This window comes from Coffea eugenioides, chromosome 6 (genome assembly GCF_003713205.1).
Source record: "Coffea eugenioides isolate CCC68of chromosome 6, Ceug_1.0, whole genome shotgun sequence".
Lineage (NCBI taxonomy): Eukaryota > Viridiplantae > Streptophyta > Magnoliopsida > Gentianales > Rubiaceae > Coffea > Coffea eugenioides.
The window spans coordinates 2,977,149-2,995,647 of NC_040040.1; the positions used below are offsets into that span (position 1 = coordinate 2,977,149).

Here is an 18,499-nt window from a genome sequence, read left to right on the forward strand (position 1 = left end):
TCCCTCGCCCTTAACATAGACGCTTTTGGCTTTATTTATCTATTTTTTTTCAATCGTTTAGTGCACAGGAGTATGACACGATCATTTGTCCAGTGGACAACAAGTGTTTTGACAAACATCACATGGCGGCCCCCAGCTCTGCAACTTGTAAAGAAGACCCTCACCTTCTCTTCACTCACGAGTGTGTTTGGATTGTAAGTTATTTGAGATATTTCTACTGTAGCACTTTTTGTGATGTGATGTATGTGAGATAAAAAGGTAATTGGGAAGACAAAAATGTGTATTGAAAATTGTAATGGTGATGTAAGCAAATATATTTGGGCAAATAACTTACAATCCAAACACACTCATCAAAGCGATAAAATATTCAGAATATACTAGAATATACTCTTTTTTTTTTTTTGGGGAAAACAAATTATGATGCAACTCATCGATAAAGAATGTATCCATTCTTCCAAAAGATAATACGGGAAGTACAACAAGCCAAAAAGAACCAGATGTAAAAGAAAGGGTGAACGACCAAAATGGTCACTGAACTATTAAGTATTAAGTATGGTATGATCAAACTTTTTTCTTGGCCACAACAGTCACTAAACAAGCAAAGATGGGCCACCAAAGTCATTTTATCAAATTCTATCAGTAAAATAATTGGTAAATCATTGAAATTCAATGACCTTTTCCACAAAATGACTTTTGACAATCAGTTGTTTTACTGGTAAAATTTTGCAAAATAACCTCTCTGGCCCCTTTTTACCAGTTTAGTGACCTTTGTGGTCAAAAAAATAATTTTTTTGATAATTGACCCATGTCATACTTAACAGTTTAGTGATCTTATTGGCCATTTACTCTAAAAGAAAACATAGTTTGGCTCACCGGACGGTGACAAACGGTTTTGCCAAGGGCTAGTCATCATAAACTACCGATGATACTACAGTAATTTCAACATCTACAGCACAAATTCCACTCCTTTGTCAATCAGTCACTCTAACCGGAGCATGGAACGTATTTTAATTTGTAAGCTATCTACAGCTGTTGTGTTTAAAAAATAAAGAAAAAGAGTCAGTGTAATGCGGTATCGGTAGCTGCGCTTAATTCGTAGTAAATAGTAATTGGTTTCTCTATATAACATAATCTACAAGAGTAAACCTATTAACGGACTAGGTTCGGATCAGAATTAAATATCCTAGACCCATACCCATTTATTCATACTTGTTTAGAATTCGACTTGTACACTCAACGACTCTTACACTTGATCTTCGGATCCGGATTCGATCGGATTCGAATACGAGCCGAGTATAATCATATCCAAAAATTATATATTGATAAGTATATATATTTTATAATTATTAATATGTATATATATAATATTATATAAATATGTTAATACGTATATATATTTAGTAACTATTAATTCATTTAAATGAGTTCGGATAGGATACTAGTCAAAATTTAATATTTCGTATTTGACACACTTTTTTATTATTAGAGTAAATAGGTTTGGATTCGTTGAAGTTCCCCGGTGGGCGGGGCAAGTTTTTACCCTTCATAAAGCAAGGCCCTTTTCTGTCTTTTTGGAGTTTCGGTCATCTTCATGGCTTGATGACTTCAACAGTTGCATGTTTTTGGACTTTCATAAACGCGGCCTCAACTCTTCTTCCTTCTTAGTCCCTCCTCATTTGCTCCCAAACAAACAAACAAAAATACTGTACTTAGAAAACAAATGAGCACTACTAGCAGGAATTGGAAGCTTCTTACCTTTATCTTATTCATGTTTATCCGCACGCATGCGGACCTCCCGGGGAGCTGGGAACTCCTCGTCCCGGACGCCGGGATAGCCTCAATGCACACTGCCGTCACCCACACCAACACCGTAATCCTCCTGGACCGAACCAACATCGGCCCGTCCCGCAAGCTCCTTCCCCCCCACCGCTGCGGACCTCCCGGGGAGCTGGGAACTCCTCGTCCCGGACGCCGGGATAGCCTCAATGCACACTGCCGTCACCCACACCAACACCGTAATCCTCCTGGACCGAACCAACATCGGCCCGTCCCGCAAGCTCCTTCCCCCCCACCGCTGCCGCCACGACCCCAACGACCCCGTTCTCAAAGTAGACTGTTACGCTCACTCCGCCCTCCTCGACCTCACCACCAACTCCATCCGACCCCTCATGATCCTCACCGACACCTGGTGCTCCTCCGGCCAATTCCTCCCCGATGGCACCCTCCTAAGCACCGGCGGCGACCTCGACGGATTCACGAAAATCCGCAAGTTCACCCCCTGTACCGAAAGTACTCCCAACTCTGCTTCTTCACTCTGTGACTGGCAGGAACTCGAAGATATTCAACTCTCACAAGGCAGATGGTATGCCACCAATCAAATTTTGCCGGACGGCTCCATCATCATCATCGGCGGTAGAGCTTCCCCTAGCGTAGAATTTTATCCACCTAGGAAAACCGGCGCAGTGAATTTCCCCTTCCTTAACGAAGTCGAAGATAATCAAATGGACAACCTTTACCCCTACGTTCACTTACTCCCCAACGGTCATCTTTTCATTTTTGCCAACAATAAGGCCGTAATGTACGACTACAACAGCCACAGCATAGTCAAGAATTATCCGGTTTTGGAGGGGGGCCCGCGGAGCTATCCCTCAGCTGGATCATCGGCGATGCTGGCCTTAGCAGGTGATTATTCATCTGCTACGGTAGTCGTCTGCGGTGGAGCCAAATACGGGGCGTATTTACACAGGACTACAGATTCTCCTGCCAACGGGAGCTGCGGGAGGATAGAGGCGACGCGGCCCGACCCGGTTTGGGAGATGGAGGACATGCCTTTCGCGAGAATTATGGGTGACATGGTGGTCTTACCCACTGGCGATGTCGTCATCATCAATGGGGCTCAGGCAGGGACCCAAGGCTTCGAGTTGGCCTCCAATCCCTGCTTAAACCCGGTTCTTTATAGACCGGATCAACCGGTTGGGCTCCGGTTTATGACTTTGAACCCGGGTGTTGTGCCTAGGATGTACCATTCCACAGCCAACTTGTTGCCTGACGGGAGAATTTTGATCGCCGGGAGTAACCCGCATTACTTTTACAACTTTAAAAGAGCGTTTCCAACGGAGCTGAGGATTGAATCTTTCTCGCCGGAATATCTATCGGCGGATAAGGCTAATCTTCGACCGGTATTTGTGGAATTGCCGGAGAAGGTAGCTTACGGAGCAGCCTTCGACGCTGTAGTGACGGTGGAGCTGCCGGTGGTGGGAGTGGTGGAGGTGAATATGGCGAGTGCACCATTCGCGACGCACTCTTTTTCACAGGGGCAGAGGCTTGTGAAGCTGTCGGTGACCAGCGCGATACCTGAGGGACCCGGAAGATACAGGATTGGGTGTATGGCTCCGCCTGACGGTCGGGTGGCGCCGCCTGGATATTATATGGTGTTTGCCGTTAATCAAGGGGTCCCAAGTATAGCGCAGTGGGTCCATCTAGCATCCTGAAAATTATGGGATATCTTTTTTTATGGGTTAAAATTTATCAGTTGTTTTGGTCCATTTCGTTCTATATCGAGGAGTTTTACAGGCATCGTACGTATTAATTCACAGTTAAATGTATAAAACGAGATATCAATACTTAAATGGTGAATTTAAATTGTTGAATAATGTGGCCAGAACGGATTGGATTACAATCATAGACTCATAGGTACGATATTCGAAAGGTCTTATGGAGGGTTCTGAGTTGCTCCTGGAAATGAAATTGTCAATACATGACAAAATATTTAAAAGGCCATTTTATACTTTTCTACTAATGTACACCTCTTTTTGCTAGATAAGGTAATAAATGGAAGATAGTTCATTCGTTATGTTTTAGTCAGTTCTTTCTCTCTTGTTTTGCTTCTTTTCTTTATTTCCTCTATTTCATTTCAATAGTCTTTTAATTTTCAATTCTAAGATTACAAATAATATAATAATCAACCCTTCCTCGATTCACTACTGATAGATGGTTGGCGAAAAGTTGCTGCTCAATTTCTTTTTTTTTTTTTTTCCTGAAAAGGACCAAAAAATCTAGGCCCAACGCTTGGAATCTTTTCCACGTTGGCTTTTGCACTTGCTTATTAGGATGAAGGGCACGTGTGGCGTGCATGGCTTTGTAGCTGTTGCTCTTATCCATGATGCCAACTAAGTATAATTGAACTTCAGTCGTCCATTCCAAGTCATTATTATCAGTCGAATTATGTAGCTACCGTTATGCCAAGCCTGAAGTTTTCAATTACTTTTTTGTTTGAAATCAACATGCAGTCATTTTTTATGATTTTGATCAAATCTTATTTTTTTAGAGACAAAAATGATTATGAATTGAGTAATTTATTTAATTACAAATGAGATTTAACATTTTTGTCCTGAAAAAAATTATCATATATTAGTCACATGATGAATTTAGGGTCAAAATGGTCAAAAGATAAGTTGGAACTAAAATTTATTTGGCGAAATGTGAATGACATTTTGAACGATTTTACTTTCAAAAAAACACACCATTATGGGAAATGGAGCAGACTTCTACAGGTATATACACTTGAGAAATGTTAACTTGGATGTCCGGGATGATATTCTTCTCTAGCAAATTCTTGGCTTGCAATTCTGGGCGCTGAAGTGCGTGCAAGCTAGAATGACTGATTCGAATATATAATTGTGCTAGTTCTTTCTGTGTTGTTAAGGGTTGGATAAAATTGAAGCTAACATAATTGGCTGACTTTAATGAGCGTAGAATCGAAGTGAAAATAAGGAGGAAAGGGAGAAGATAAACGTGCTATCATGCTGTACTCGGAGTACTACTTTCTGCCCGATAAATGATGCTCAACGGTTGACAGACACTAGGACCAACTCGAATTGATCAAGGTGGCTTTGCGTTCAACCCATTTTTCTCTTTTGCCCTTTTTGGTAGAGGAATAGCAGACTGCTTTATGCAATCTGCATCTCCACTAATTATTGATTCCTTTCGCTTCACTCTTTGTTTAAGTATAGTTCCTGAATTCCAATCAGTAAATGTGGTTGCGTTTGCTGAATCATGATCCAGGTCGAGTGATTTGAGAATTTCTTGTAGCTCCCCTCCTTTTGGGAACTTAATAACGTCAGATAGACTTCTTACAGTTATACTACTAGGAAAAGACTTGAATTACAGTCTCTAACTCTGTTTTTAGTTACGGACATATCCTGGCCGCACATACAATTTGGTGGACTATGAATACTCTTAAAAACAGTAGTGTGTTTAGTGATTGTATCGATAGAAAAGATATGTATAGGTAACTCAGGATTCTCATTGCATGGTGGGTTTAGATGGATGGGGTGAAATTATAAATCCCAATCAACATAATTGCATCTAGAGTTACCGAAATTCTTGCCATGGATTCACTTGAGAACAGTGCTCCTGATAAGTGGATATGGGTCTATCTGTCTTTGGTGGAACAGAACGCTACTATTGCAGGGAGTAGAGAAACAAAAGCAATGTTTCATACCAAAACCTTGATGCCAGTTCAATCATGGATGAGGAGGTGATTTTTGGGGGGCGGTTGAACCAGCCGAAATCAGCCTCTTCTGAAGTGAGCTGTATCTGTGTGTCCGAAGTGAATAGCGGGGCTTCTCCCCTGGGATCACTCCGATGCTCAAGTTAGTATGGGAGCGAGAGAAAAGCAGTTGTATTGTCAAATGAACAGTATGCTTACTTGCGAAATGTACAGGAGGGGTATTTATAGAGGGGGAGTAGATGTCAGGATGGAGGGTTCATGCTGGTGGGACCCATGTCCTGACATTACGGCTCTGTTCCCTGCTAGGAGGCCTGACTCTGACATAGTAGCCGCCTGGGTTGGATGACGGGGGTCCTGCGCAGTAGTCATTAAGATCACCCAGTGCTTTTCAGATAAAGCACTGGTCCTGGGTGTTGTCAGGGGTGTTGACATCATCAGCGTTTAGCCGAGGTGGTAGCCTGGGATGCAGAGGTCATCCAAGTAGGAGACCATGGACCGAGCCGAGCTCAGGATCCGGATCGGGGAACGGCTGTGTTCGTGTAGGAAACGAAACGAGGTTACCTCGGCCACAAGGTACTGCCGAGGTGAGCACCCTCAATGGACTATGGAAATAATACTGCAAACGGTTTTTTTTCCCCCCAAAAATGTAGGAAACTTTCAAGAAATGATAAAACAGAACAAGGTCGAACAATTTGGATATATCTAGGATTCTGGGATACGAATTAGAGGGTATCTTTTAGGAAGGGTACAAGTGTAAGAGAATCAGAGTGGATGACCTCAAATTAAATGGTGGAAGAATTGAAATAAAATATCATCCAACGTGCGAGGTAGAGGGATTGAGGGTAGCCAAGCCATTGTGTGATGATTGATTGAAGCCACTGAATCTGGGACTGTATTATGATGGATTAGATGGATATTCTGATAAAATTTTCTTTTAACAACTCAATTACTAATCTCTTCGGCATGTAGAAGACCAAAGGGAGTTGAGGCTTCAGGAGGAAGAACAGGCATGGGTCATTCTGTATTTAATAATGAAACTATAGTGCACTTTCTATGATTGTGAAAAAAACCAGAGCAACAGGTTGCCGTGACTCGAACTCTTCGTGTGAACAGTATCCCGCCTAAGAATTGGTGGCAAGGCCTCAAGCTAATTACCAAAATCAAACTTTGTTCAACAACACTTAATGAAAATTAATGGTGCAAACTATTAGGCCTCTTGATGGGTGTTTGTGTCCTCATTGAGCTTCCGCATTTTGAGAATCTACAATTAGGCCTCTTGATGTGTTTCCCTCACTTCGTACCAAAGAGAAGGTTAACAAGAGAAAAAAGGGGAAAAGAAAAGAACAGAAATGCCTCAGCGCTGTATCGAACAAGATCAAGATTCAAGCGGAGGAAGTAAATTGTCCTTGGCACACAAATATTGTTAACAGGCAGCCAGCCCATTCCATTGTTTCTGTGGGTAAAACAAAGGCAACAGCTTCAGCCCAATAACCACTAGGAGGAGCTAGACAATTTTGGCATTTACTGAGGTCCAAGATCAAATTCAGCTTGGAAGAACACCTCAGTCAAGTCACATGAGATTCATGATTCTGATTTCTGACTCTACCATATTTAATTTCCACGAATGTCAAGTGAAGGCAAGATCAACGAGGGCCACTGGCTGCTGGCCAGTGAAGTTGTCTCGCCTGCTATACTTTGTAAAGTTAAAATATCAGGCAGAGTCAGTGGTGTTTCAGGTGCGTCGTAGAGGTAGAACGCAAAAAATTATCGATACTATAATTTCTATTTTAAACCTACTTCTACTCTACACTAAGAAAAATGGATGAGTCCTAAGAGGGGTTGACTAGGTGATTTTTGGAACAAAGAACCGAGTTCCCCGCACACGCACACCTGTCAAGATAGAAACGCAATCGAGGCTTTGTCCCCCGATTTAATTCCGATGCTAAAGTCAATTATGTCATGAATCAGGAGTGAAAGTAGCGCTAGTTAAGCAAGTTATGAGTCAAAGAGAAATCAAGCTTCGAAAATCCTCCCCCTTCTCTAATAAAAAGAGGAGTATTTATAGTAAGGAGACTGGTAAGAGAAATGATGGAACCTACTCCTCATTACTTGCAAGAGATTAGTCTAGAATAATGGTGTCAAAAGTAGGTTTGAGAATGATAGCGGTAGCAGTCACATCAACCTAACTGGCATGAATCAACTTTTGCCTGTAGATACCAAACGTCGAGCGACCGTATAAGTCCGACCTACCAAGGTGGTATCATCTCGGGAAGACGAAGTCGATGATGGACATTTAGATAGTTGAGGTAGTTACCTCGATCGAAAGCATGGTGGGTTGAGTCATCTCGGCGATGCATCGAATCGAGTGAGCAGGGTTAAGTGTCCACATGGTCAATAAAAAATTCAAAGGAAACTGAACCAACATCAAACCAAATTGATGTAGAGACTCGAAGGAAACTGAACCACAATCGAACCAAATAGATATTTTTGCACTTGCTGGTGAATATTTTTGTAAAATTATTTAAAAAAATATATAAATAAAAAAAGATTTGACCTCTTGATCTATATTCAATGATAATGGCCAATGACTCTAGTAGAAGTAGACTTGCTTTTCTTATCTAAAAACATATACACACGAGTAAGTTCTGTTTGACGACGCATCACTGGATCGTACAAATACAAAAAACAATCTGTCTAAATAAAGCCTAAACTAGAAACTTCTTTAGCGGTGTGGAAATACGTTGGATCCAGTCTAAAGTACGCTCGTCTCGTCGGGGAACTTGAAAGTAACCCTTTAGCTAGTTTGGGAGGATGGAAATGAAAAGAAAAGAAAGGTTTTGAAGGGATAAGAAAGTTTTTCCATTGTTTGGGAGTTAAAATGAGAAGGAAAAGAAAAGAATAGGAAAGATTCTACTGCCCTCCATCTTTTGGAAAACTTTCTGCCCAACATTGGGCAGAAAGGGAAGGAACGGACAGAAGTTTAAGTAAATTTTTTAATATGACCAAATTACCCTTAAAATCCTATACAAAACATTTTAATACCCGATGAATCCCTCTCACATTTGTTTATAGAAAGGGCATATTTGTAAAATAATTTGTTTAAGTATCTTTTCCTTTCCTTTGCATTCAACTCCCAAACAAAAGAAAATTACTCACTTTCTTTTCTTTTTTAAAACTCTCAAACAACTTAGATAGAAACTTTGATCCTTTCTTTTCTTTTCTAACTTATCATTTCTCTTCTTTTCTTTTCATTTCCATCCTCCCAAACTAGCTATTAATGTCCTGTGTTGTGTAACTCGTGTTGGGTGGCGCACCCGTCTTATAACCGTTGGAGGCTTTGAGCCACGCCGAAAAATACATACTCCTACTAACTACTAGTACGAGAATACTAAGGGAAAGAATATTCCCTAAATTGTCCCCGATTCTCGATTCTCTCAGGAAAGGGGGGGAGAAAAACGAAAAGAAAAGAAAAGAAGAAAAAAAAAAAAGGCCTCCTCCCAAAAAAACACAGCACTGAGGGTACTAGTTGTGTATGCCAGCGAAAGCAGGGTCTTCCCCAACCCTAACCCCCCTTCCCCCACTTAGGGTTTCTCTCCTCTCCCTGGCCTTCTTTCTTACTATTACAAATTCCCCCAACCCAGGCAACTGACAATGACCTAACAATTTCACTTCTGTAATCTGTTATTTGGATCCTAATTTCTTAGCCTTCCCATTTATTTTTCCCTTTTCCTAGCATTTCCCCGGTGATAATTACTATTAATGGAAGCGAGGGTCGGGGTGTCTGGCCCCGGCGGGGTTGTAGACGGCGGTGCAAGGAAGTTCTTGTCCCAGCAGCAGCAGCCGCCGCCGCCGCCGCCTTTGCATCACCAGTCCCAGATTGGCACAGTACCTCAGCTTCTCGCTGGTGGAATAGCCGGAGCTTTCAGCAAGACGTGCACAGCCCCCCTTGCTCGCCTTACCATTCTTTTTCAGGTTTTCCCTTGCCTAACTAATAATTTTTTTTCTGCCCCCTCATTTCCTAGTCATTCAATATTTGAAAGATTTAGAACGAAAAGTACAAGAAACATGACCGATTTCGAACTTTTTTCGGAAAAATATACTTTTCTATCCCTAGAAGAAAATTTGGTATGTCAAAGAAACGGTTGGGGGGGGGGGAAACACAAAACCCCCAAGTCACCTTTGCTTATTTTATGCTTGTTTTTTAGTTAGTTATTGTTTGTTAATCTGGGAAGATATTCAATTTAAATCTTGGAGTTAGTTATCGTATTGTATTTTGACTCTGTTTTATTTGTCAATCTTTCCTTACAAAAGGTCCAAGGTATGCATTCAGATGTTGCAGTATTGAGCAAGCCTTGTATATGGCGCGAGGCTCTGCGGATTGTTAATGAAGAGGGCTTTCGAGCTTTCTGGAAAGGGAACCTGGTTACAATTGCACATCGGCTTCCTTATTCTTCGGTCAACTTCTACGCCTATGAACGCTACAAGAGTGTAAGTGAGACTGCTGTGTTAAACTCATTTTCGTGCAGTTGAACTGGTTTGACAGTGTACGGTACCTTTGGAACTTGAATGTTAAGGTTGTCTTTCCTCCTGATCTGCTTGTCTTTTTCCAGTTATTGAAATCAATTCCGGCATTCAGTAGTCATGGTGGAAATGCAAGTACAGATGTCTTTGTGCATTTTATAGGTGGTGGATTAGCAGGCATAACGGCTGCTTCTGCCACATATCCTTTGGACCTTGTCCGGACCCGACTTGCAGCGCAGGTATAGTCATTTGACTGCACTTATACTCTTTGTAAAGATGAAGTATTTTACTCCCCTTTTAGTTTTGTCTTACCCTTCTTAGTTGACTGGTATGTTTACAATTATACAGAGGAGTGCAATATATTATCATGGCATCTGGCATGCACTTAGTACCATTTGCAGAGATGAAGGCTTTTATGGTCTGTATAAAGGGCTAGGAGCAACACTGTTGGTAATTTTTTTCTTGGGTTATGTGCTCTTGTATTGATGCATCACTTGTTACTGTAAATTTTTGGGTGATTAATCAAGGCTGGAATCAGTAAGGCTGTTAACGTTATTACATGTAATGCAGGGTGTTGGACCCAGTATAGCCATAAGCTTTTCAGTCTATGAGACATTGAGATCATTTTGGCATTCAGAAAGGTGAGTTATAATTGTTCTCAGCAACTTTTGATGTTAGTGCAGGCTGATCTGTAGCTTTTTGTGGTGTGATTCTGGATATGACGTTCACTTGTTATCAGGCCTGATGATTCTACTGTCGTGGTAAGCCTTGCTTGTGGGAGTCTTTCAGGCATTGCATCATCGACTGGTAACCTCTCAACCACCTTAATGGAGTTAAATTATGACAACATTTTCTTCCCTTTCAACAGTTTGGTACTCAACTTACATTAGCGATCACATGCTCATGTTGAAAAATTGTCCATCTAAATTGGGCAGTTTATTTTGTTTTATAAAGTGGTTGTCTTGGCATGGGATCTTTTTTTATTTTTTCCTGTGGTTTGATGGGGGGTAGATATCCTGATATGCAAGGCAAACTGATTATGCCCTAGGTTGTTTGTCGTCGGTATTGAAAATTGTCACATTACATGTCATATTCATTCTTCTTAGAATACTCGAGACGTGTCCATCAAGGAGTCTGGGTTTGCTGAGTAGGATTTTAACTTATTTTCTGTGCCATGTCATCTCTCGAAAAATCTTACTATGAATATGTCAAAATAGTTCATAGTGCTAATTTGATTTTATTTGCTCATCCAAATGGCTAAAATGTTGACCAGATTACCAGTGAATGGAGAAGCTCTTAACTATTAACTCCTCTTTGAAGACAACTTAATCATCCTTTTCGTGAAATCAGTGACAGGTTAATTTCTTTTATTTTAAGTGATAAAAAGTGGGATGATTGGATTTAATTGTCCAAGTTTCAAATTATATATGGCTGAGCACATGGTAGTCTTGTACGCTGAATGCTGCTATCATGAAATACAAAGTAACTAATGAGATTTTTTTTAGTGATTGACAATGGGTTTTCCAAAACCCTAGGTAGTTTTGTAAACTTGTACATTATATACATGATCTATTGCTATTTGTGAAGAAGATGATGAACATTTTTTTTCCTTCTGTTCTCCTATAATTTGATGCAGCAACTTTCCCTCTGGATCTTGTGAGGCGGAGAATGCAATTGGAGGGGGTTGGTGGTCGTGCTCGCGTGTATAATACTGGTTTGTTGGGGACATTTGGGCACATAATCCGCACTGAAGGCCTACGCGGCTTGTATAGAGGAATAATGCCAGAGTACTACAAAGTGGTACCTAGCGTAGGGATTGTTTTCATGACATATGAAACACTGAAGAATCTTCTATCCAGTGGGCCTTTTAACTCATAGTCGGTGTGGCGTCTCCTACCACTGTCTGTGTTGCAACTTACCATTCGCTTGACAGGTAGAAATCAATCAGTCTCTCAATTTTGTTTAGGATACATGTAAGGGTAAATTTTCTTATATTACCTGGGGTTAGAATCCATGGTAAATTTTGTAGTTGCTGCCATGAAACATTTTTTATTCGATGTATAGGCTATTAGATAGTAGCAATCTCTCAAAGGGGAAATGTATCACTCCTGTTGCAGATGTAGGTCCTTTTTCGGGAACGTGTTTCTTAACTGATGATTTAAATCATCATGAAGTGTTGTTGTTGCAATTGATTTATAAGAATATAGCATTATGTTTCCAACAGGGTGAGGGAGGTTGAGCATTATTATTGTCGGCATGGTCTGGTTGACGAGTTTTAGCACATTGAAATGCCCGAAGATGCGCCTCTTAAGGAGAAGGTACATAATGGCAATGAATACTTCTCTCTCTATGGACAGCATGAGAACAGTAATCGGAATTGTATACAATGTCTAAATATGAATCTATTACATACTCACATGGGCTTCTTCGGTGATCTATTAAGTGAAATCGTTGGTTAATTACTGCGACAGCATAGCAATTAATCAAATTTCTTGGTATAATCTATCCTGCCTGGACCAAATAGGAACGTAGCCATGCAGAGCGTACGCGAATCCAGGAACTGAGATGACCAAGGAAGTAGGTACTAACTACTTGTACTATTGTTTAATCGAAAGCTAATTTGTTTTAGCAGATCATAAAAAAGAAAGAATCAATAAAAGTGGAGGAAATGAAATAGATCGGTTAACGCTATCTCTCAGGGAGAAGCCAATTCAATATTCAATTGAAGTCAAAAGAAAAGGAGAGCCCCATTAATTGTCTTTTTTATTCGTCTCACTAGTGTCAGGATTGAGAGTGCTAGGAAAATTCTAAGCCCATAATTGTCTTTTATGTACTAACTACTTCCTAATATGTTTTGTCGGAGAACTCCAAAAGTGCTTCTCCTTGGGGGACATGTACCACCTGACGAGTGAAGACGCTCAGACAAGCATGAGCGGAGCCAGCCACAAATGGAAAAGGCACGCATTCACTCTCCATCTTCGCTTGCAGTTCAGGCCTGATCAGCTAAGTTGGCGAATTTAAGCGTGCAAGTTGTCACTGATTTGGTGTCATTCCTGGGGTCAATGCCAGGCTATGACGAGGAATGATGAAGATTATGGGCCTTATTATCTCTGACATCCCCACGTAAGATTTGTTAATCTACTTCTGTAGAGGGTAGACGACTTCTGGTTAAGAAAAGCGCACTCGAGCACCTTTGCATTAACTGCTAGGGAATTCTATCCTACAACCTACACCGGTACACCTCAACAATAAACTTAAAAAGTTCTTGTATGTGCTCAGGTAACCTGAAGAAGTGTATTTTTTTTTCTTTTTTTAAATAAGAGACCTTGAATTCAAAATTTTCTAAAAAGTTAGTAGTTAACTTGTTGTCTATATAGTGTAAAATAATGTTAAAAGTATGATTTCAAACAGCTACTCTGGGCTTCATTTAAGCAACAGCTATGCTTTTGAACAAGATTCGAACTTTCTACTTGAAAATATTAGCCACGCACTTTGAGTAACAGTATGTGTAGTCCATCTACCATGGACAAGGTATCTATGGAGTGCATATTTTGCCAACTTTAAAATCAAACAAAATATATCAAGGATTCCTCTACTTTGGGCACAGCATAAGAGATGGATTGGATAAATAGTTGCCTGCAAATGTTTAAATCTCTTGGGGTTAAAGTTCTTTGAATTCAGGGGATGGATGATAAAATCTTATCCTTTCCCTTTAGGCAGGGTATATGATAGAAAGGAACCATATATCAATCGACATATTAATCGATCCCTATTTTCTGTATTCAATGCAGCAAGTAGTGGGTTTTTTTTTTGGGGGGGGTTCCTTTTTGGTAATTCATATATCCAGTGCACAAAGATATAGTTGAGGCAGCAGGTAGTGCCAGCTAATTGCCCTTTTAGATTGCAATTTTTAGGAGTTTTTGTAGAAAAATTTAATATATGTGAAGTAAAAAGATTATTAAAAAATATGTTCACGAAAAATGTAAAAAAAATTTTGGGGAACAAATCACAATCCAAACAAGGCCAAGCTTCTACAATCGCTGGTCCCATGGTTCAAAGACTCGGCCGAGTCGTCACCGTCTCGGGCCTTCCCGATACGATACTGAGACGATACGGTTCCGAGATACTTGACTCGCCGAGACGTCACTGTGAAAAGTTAAAACGGCCGAATTACTTGGAGTCATCCCGAGTTGACTCGAATTTTTATTATTTTTACTAATTTTTTAATGATTTTGTTTATCACATTGTTTACAAATTTTAAAATATTAAATATTTCAAAAATTTGCGTCTCGCCGAAACCGCGATCGATGTGGAACGGTCCGACCCGCGACCGCAATCGCTACCGCGACTTTGAACCATGACTGGTCCTCCGGAGAAAGCAGTCAAGGGTGGGAGAAACGTCATTGTCTAAATAAAGGGAGTTGTCACCCTATCATTGGCTGGGGAGGAACAGAATCAACGACTGGTTCCAGGTGAGAGCACCTTATCTTATTCATAGCCTTATAATGCATCTATCTCTTTAATTGATTGATTATACTGACCTCTCCTCTATTTCGAGAATGATATATGCTAATTAACTTTATCAGCTATTATAAATTCCTCATCTGGTGTGCATGAGCTTATCAACCCTTGTTGTTTTAAGTTGTAACATACAGAGGGCTCGTGCATAACTACATTAATGCCCTAAGTAATTGCCCTCAGATTCACTCGGTGGTGTTCTTGAATCTTGACGTAGTTGATATTGGGTTAGGATCTAGGTAATCTGCATCCTGAGGTTTAGAGCAGTTTATGGTTTTGTTGATCAATCTAGTCCTCAGGATACAGATTACCTCGTCCTTACTGACAATGCATTATCTGTTCAATCTTCTTGTGAATACAAAAGAAACAGGATACTTAAAGGTAGCAGTCGTTGGAGGTGAGCATCTGTATCTTTTGTTCTTTTTCTGGTTATGATTTTGTTTTTGCACTTTGAAGGAGGCCTCATCAGACTTCAGCAAAGAACCTGCTGGTCTAGACTACTTAACCGTAGTCTTGATATTCTGTTTATGTCTTTTAGCATGTCCTTTGGTATTTGAGGGTGGGGGCAAACGGCACAGCTGCGAGGGAAACTAATTAGTGTACTACTTCAAGCTTGTAGATTATGCATGATTGGATGATGATAAAGAAATGGATGAATAGGTCTACTACTTCCCACTTTAAACAAATTATTCTGCCTTGGTAGGCCAACTAGTATTTACTTGCTGAATTTCATTAATAAGTAACAATTACGTTTCAATGAATGATGGGAGCTGAAGTTTTTTGCTTAGGCCCCCTCTGGTATGCTAATTGCTCTTTCTTTTTTTGATGGTTTGTGGGGGGGGGGGGGTATGCTAGTTCTTTACTCCTACTTTGGAAGACTCGTATTGAACCTCCTCGTATTGAATTTCGTTCCAAAAGTGCGCTATGTTTCATGCGGCAACGTAAATCGCAATGTTCCCCAAATTCATGCAAATCCAATCGGGGTATTTACTTCAAGAAATGACTTCAGATAGGACATGGACGGGAAAATGGCAGCTTCTGGTCTTTTGAGTCCACTCATAGATCATGTGATAGTATGTAATAGTCTCACGTATTTTCATACGTTTTCATAAATTACTTATTATCATTACCTTTTTTTTATGTATATCATTATATATTACTCACCATATCATACATCATGCACCATCATTTCTTACATTACCATATACCATGATACTATGTAGCTGTTGCATGTACCACATGATTTACAAATATTCTCCCAGATGTACACTTCAATGATTATGGTGGCATGTTCACTGCCACTGTGCTAAAGCAGATAGCTGCTGATTTAGACGTGCATATGTTTTACGAATAAATTCGAACTTGCCATTGTATTTTTTTTTTTTTTTTTTTTTTTTGTCAACACAGGGGTGTCCGGGTCAAGACCCGAAGGCGGCCCGACTAATCCCCTGCGCCTGGAGTACAGCGCCACCCCAACCGCACCCAGGCGTTAGGTGAGGTTCGATCCCACGACCTTGCGAGTGGTTTTCCAGCCGCAGACCGGGTGATCTAACCCCGGGGGGCTTGCCATTGTATTCCTTGGGGCAATTTTTGTCCAGTATCCTGATTGATAATTAATTTTAGACCAACTAAACATGAATGCTTTATGGAGGATTGCCCAAGAATTTTCCCCCACTTCCTCCTTAGCATATTCCAATAAAGGAAAAGGGAAAGATCGCTTTCTGAGGGATCAGCAAGCAAATGGGATACTGAACTCGTTTTAAAGCATATTTTGATCTCCTTACAAATTCCAAGTTGCAGGAAAAAGCTACCTGCAAATTTGTAAAGCTGCATTGGGTGATGAACAGCCTTTAAGGATCAAACTTTACCAATGCATCCCATTCCATATTATAAAAAACAAGTCTCTCTCTTAGAGTTAAGAACTAAAGATTTGAGTATGGATGGTAATGCGAGCAGGTGCTGGAGAGAAATGGAGCAGAAGAGGACAAATTGGCTCCATCCGATCCTGGATGAGAGGAGTCAATCTCCGACAACACATGAAATTAAATGAAGTAATTGTATAGTTAACCACCAGCACTTGGGCTGGTGGCCACCACCAAGCCCTTAAGGCTTTGGTGGGGTGAAACCCTTGCCTCCCACAAAAAATGCCACTCTTGTGGCTCTGCTTCAAATCCAGACGGGTGCGTAGCGCACCCGTCTGGTCCGGTGGTGGTTCTGTCCCCATCGGTCCCCATAGGCTCAGTTGAGCCTCCCCGTAGATAGAGTAGGAATAGGAGTAGGAGTAGAGATGACAATCGAAAAAAAAATAAAATTGTATAGTTAAAATTAATGGATGAGGAAAGAATATATACTGTTTCTTGTTTATCTTCTTTCTTGTGTATCGCTTGTAGTAAAAAAAAAATAATAATAATAAAGAAAAAGCGAGTGTATTTTGTTAGATTAGTTTGCTTGATTTTCTTTTTCTCTCTTCATGTATTGCACGTTATTTTTGAAAAACTAAAAAAAAAAAAAAAAAACACCTATTGCTTACCATGGAGAAAATCAAAACGATATCTAAACTTCATTTCATGCTAAATTTTTTTAATTAAAAATTCAAAAGAATAAGTAGAAAATGGTTATGGGTATTATAAATATAAAAACTGTAATTGTATAAAAAAAAAAAATGTAGTGGCATCCGTGTGCACTCCCAGCTAAAGGGGCACCCCAAACCAATGTTTTGAAAACCGGACCGGACCGGCCGGTTGAACCGCGAACCGGCCATGGCACCGGTCCGGTTCAATGGCATTGTTGATTTTGCTAGAAAACCGGTCAAAGACCGGTTGAACCGTGAAAACTGCCGAACCGGATTGAACCGGCGGTTTTCCGGTTTTCAGCTTTCCCTCTTTTTTTTTTTTTTTTTTTTTAAGTTTTGCAAAATGTAGCAATCAAGATTCGAACCCAGACCTTTGTAATAAAACACCAATGTATTAACCGTTGCACCATCACATCTTATTAGTTTTTTTTGATAACTTATTTATATAAAGCAAACACTCATATTTCTTTTTTCCATTTTTCTTACAAAATCTCATCCCCTCATGGCTCTTTCTTTTAATTTTCAACTCTCTATCTCTCTCTCTCTATCCTCTTTTCTTTTGTCACTCCCTTTTTAATCAAACCTCTTTATTTTTAATTTATTGATGTTTTCTTCCATCTTTTAATTTTGTTTTTGTCCATTAAATTGAAAAAAGTTATAAAAGAAATTTTTTTAACTCAAATTATTTAATGCCACAACCCCTCACTTTTATCTTATTCTTTGTTTCTTATCAAGTTTACATTTCTATTTTCGATTTTCTTGATTTCCTTTGAACTCCAAATTTTCTTTTTTAAATTACAATCTCTAAATTCCAAAACGTAAATTAAAATTTAAATTCATAATATCTAAATTCTCAGAGACATGAATTTTGTATAATTTCAAAATATTGTGATATTTTGGGGTTGGATTTAGATATAATTGAAATTGAGATGAAATTTATTTGTTTTAACTTATAATTTAAAAAATTTATTTTTAAAAATCCAAGTTATTAAAAAATAGTAAACTTTTCATCATATAAAATATTAAATTAGTCCATTACATGTCTTATTTTGTACATATATATATATTTATATAAATTATTTTTTAAAAAATTCATTGAACCGAGGTTGAACCGGTCCGACCGGTTGAACCTCGACCCTTTCATTTCACCGGTTCAATTAACGGTCCGATTTTTAAAACATTGCCCCAAACCCTCCCATGCCATTCCTAGAGTTGAAGGCTATGTGAATCTGCTGCAGCCTTTTAGTATCTGCTTCCTCGATCTCCCCCCTTTGTTATCAACTAATCATGGTGACACACGAGTATAAACTGAGGAATTCAGCTTGCTGTATTAGACAGTGAGATGTGCAGCTTCTACTAACTATTTCGGTATCAGG

General features: G+C 39.8%; 2 protein-coding genes across 3 annotated transcripts; both read left to right on the forward strand.

Annotated features, from left to right (window-relative positions):
* The first annotated feature begins 1,699 nt into the window (after positions 1 to 1,699).
* On the forward strand, positions 1,700 to 3,676 carry LOC113773009 (aldehyde oxidase GLOX). Its single transcript, XM_027317522.1, has 2 exons — positions 1,700 to 1,890; positions 2,036 to 3,676. The coding sequence occupies exons 1-2, from the start codon at positions 1,721 to 1,723 to the stop codon at positions 3,489 to 3,491; spliced, it is 1,626 nt and encodes a 541-aa protein (XP_027173323.1). The 5' UTR covers positions 1,700 to 1,720; the 3' UTR covers positions 3,492 to 3,676.
* Positions 3,677 to 8,995: 5,319 nt separating this feature from the next.
* Positions 8,996 to 12,430, forward strand: LOC113776003 (mitochondrial substrate carrier family protein B-like). Of its 2 annotated transcripts, XR_003468961.1 has the most exons (8): positions 8,996 to 9,484; positions 9,824 to 10,000; positions 10,123 to 10,272; positions 10,382 to 10,483; positions 10,604 to 10,674; positions 10,773 to 10,840; positions 11,670 to 11,966; positions 12,258 to 12,430. XR_003468961.1 is itself a non-coding variant. In XM_027321070.1 (7 exons), the coding sequence occupies exons 1-7, from the start codon at positions 9,272 to 9,274 to the stop codon at positions 11,909 to 11,911; spliced, it is 1,023 nt and encodes a 340-aa protein (XP_027176871.1). In that variant the 5' UTR covers positions 8,997 to 9,271; the 3' UTR covers positions 11,912 to 12,256. The 2 variants fall into 2 exon arrangements, 1 of the variants encoding a protein (XP_027176871.1); XM_027321070.1 differs by lacking the exon at positions 12,258 to 12,430 and having other exon boundaries at positions 8,997 to 9,484; positions 11,670 to 12,256.
* Positions 12,431 to 18,499: the final 6,069 nt, after the last annotated feature.

Coding starts and splice junctions, on each gene's coding strand:
- LOC113776003 (XM_027321070.1), top strand. CDS start 9,272: ATGGAAGCGAGGGTCGGGGTGTCTGGCCCCGGCGGGGTTGTAGACGGC. Junction 10,001..10,122: donor CCTATGAACGCTACAAGAGT/GTAAGTGAGACT, acceptor GTCTTTTTCCAG/TTATTGAAATCAATTCCGGC. Junction 10,484..10,603: donor GGCTAGGAGCAACACTGTTG/GTAATTTTTTTC, acceptor CATGTAATGCAG/GGTGTTGGACCCAGTATAGC.
- LOC113773009 (XM_027317522.1), top strand. CDS start 1,721: ATGAGCACTACTAGCAGGAATTGGAAGCTTCTTACCTTTATCTTATTC. Junction 1,891..2,035: donor GTAATCCTCCTGGACCGAAC/CAACATCGGCCC, acceptor CCTGGACCGAAC/CAACATCGGCCCGTCCCGCA.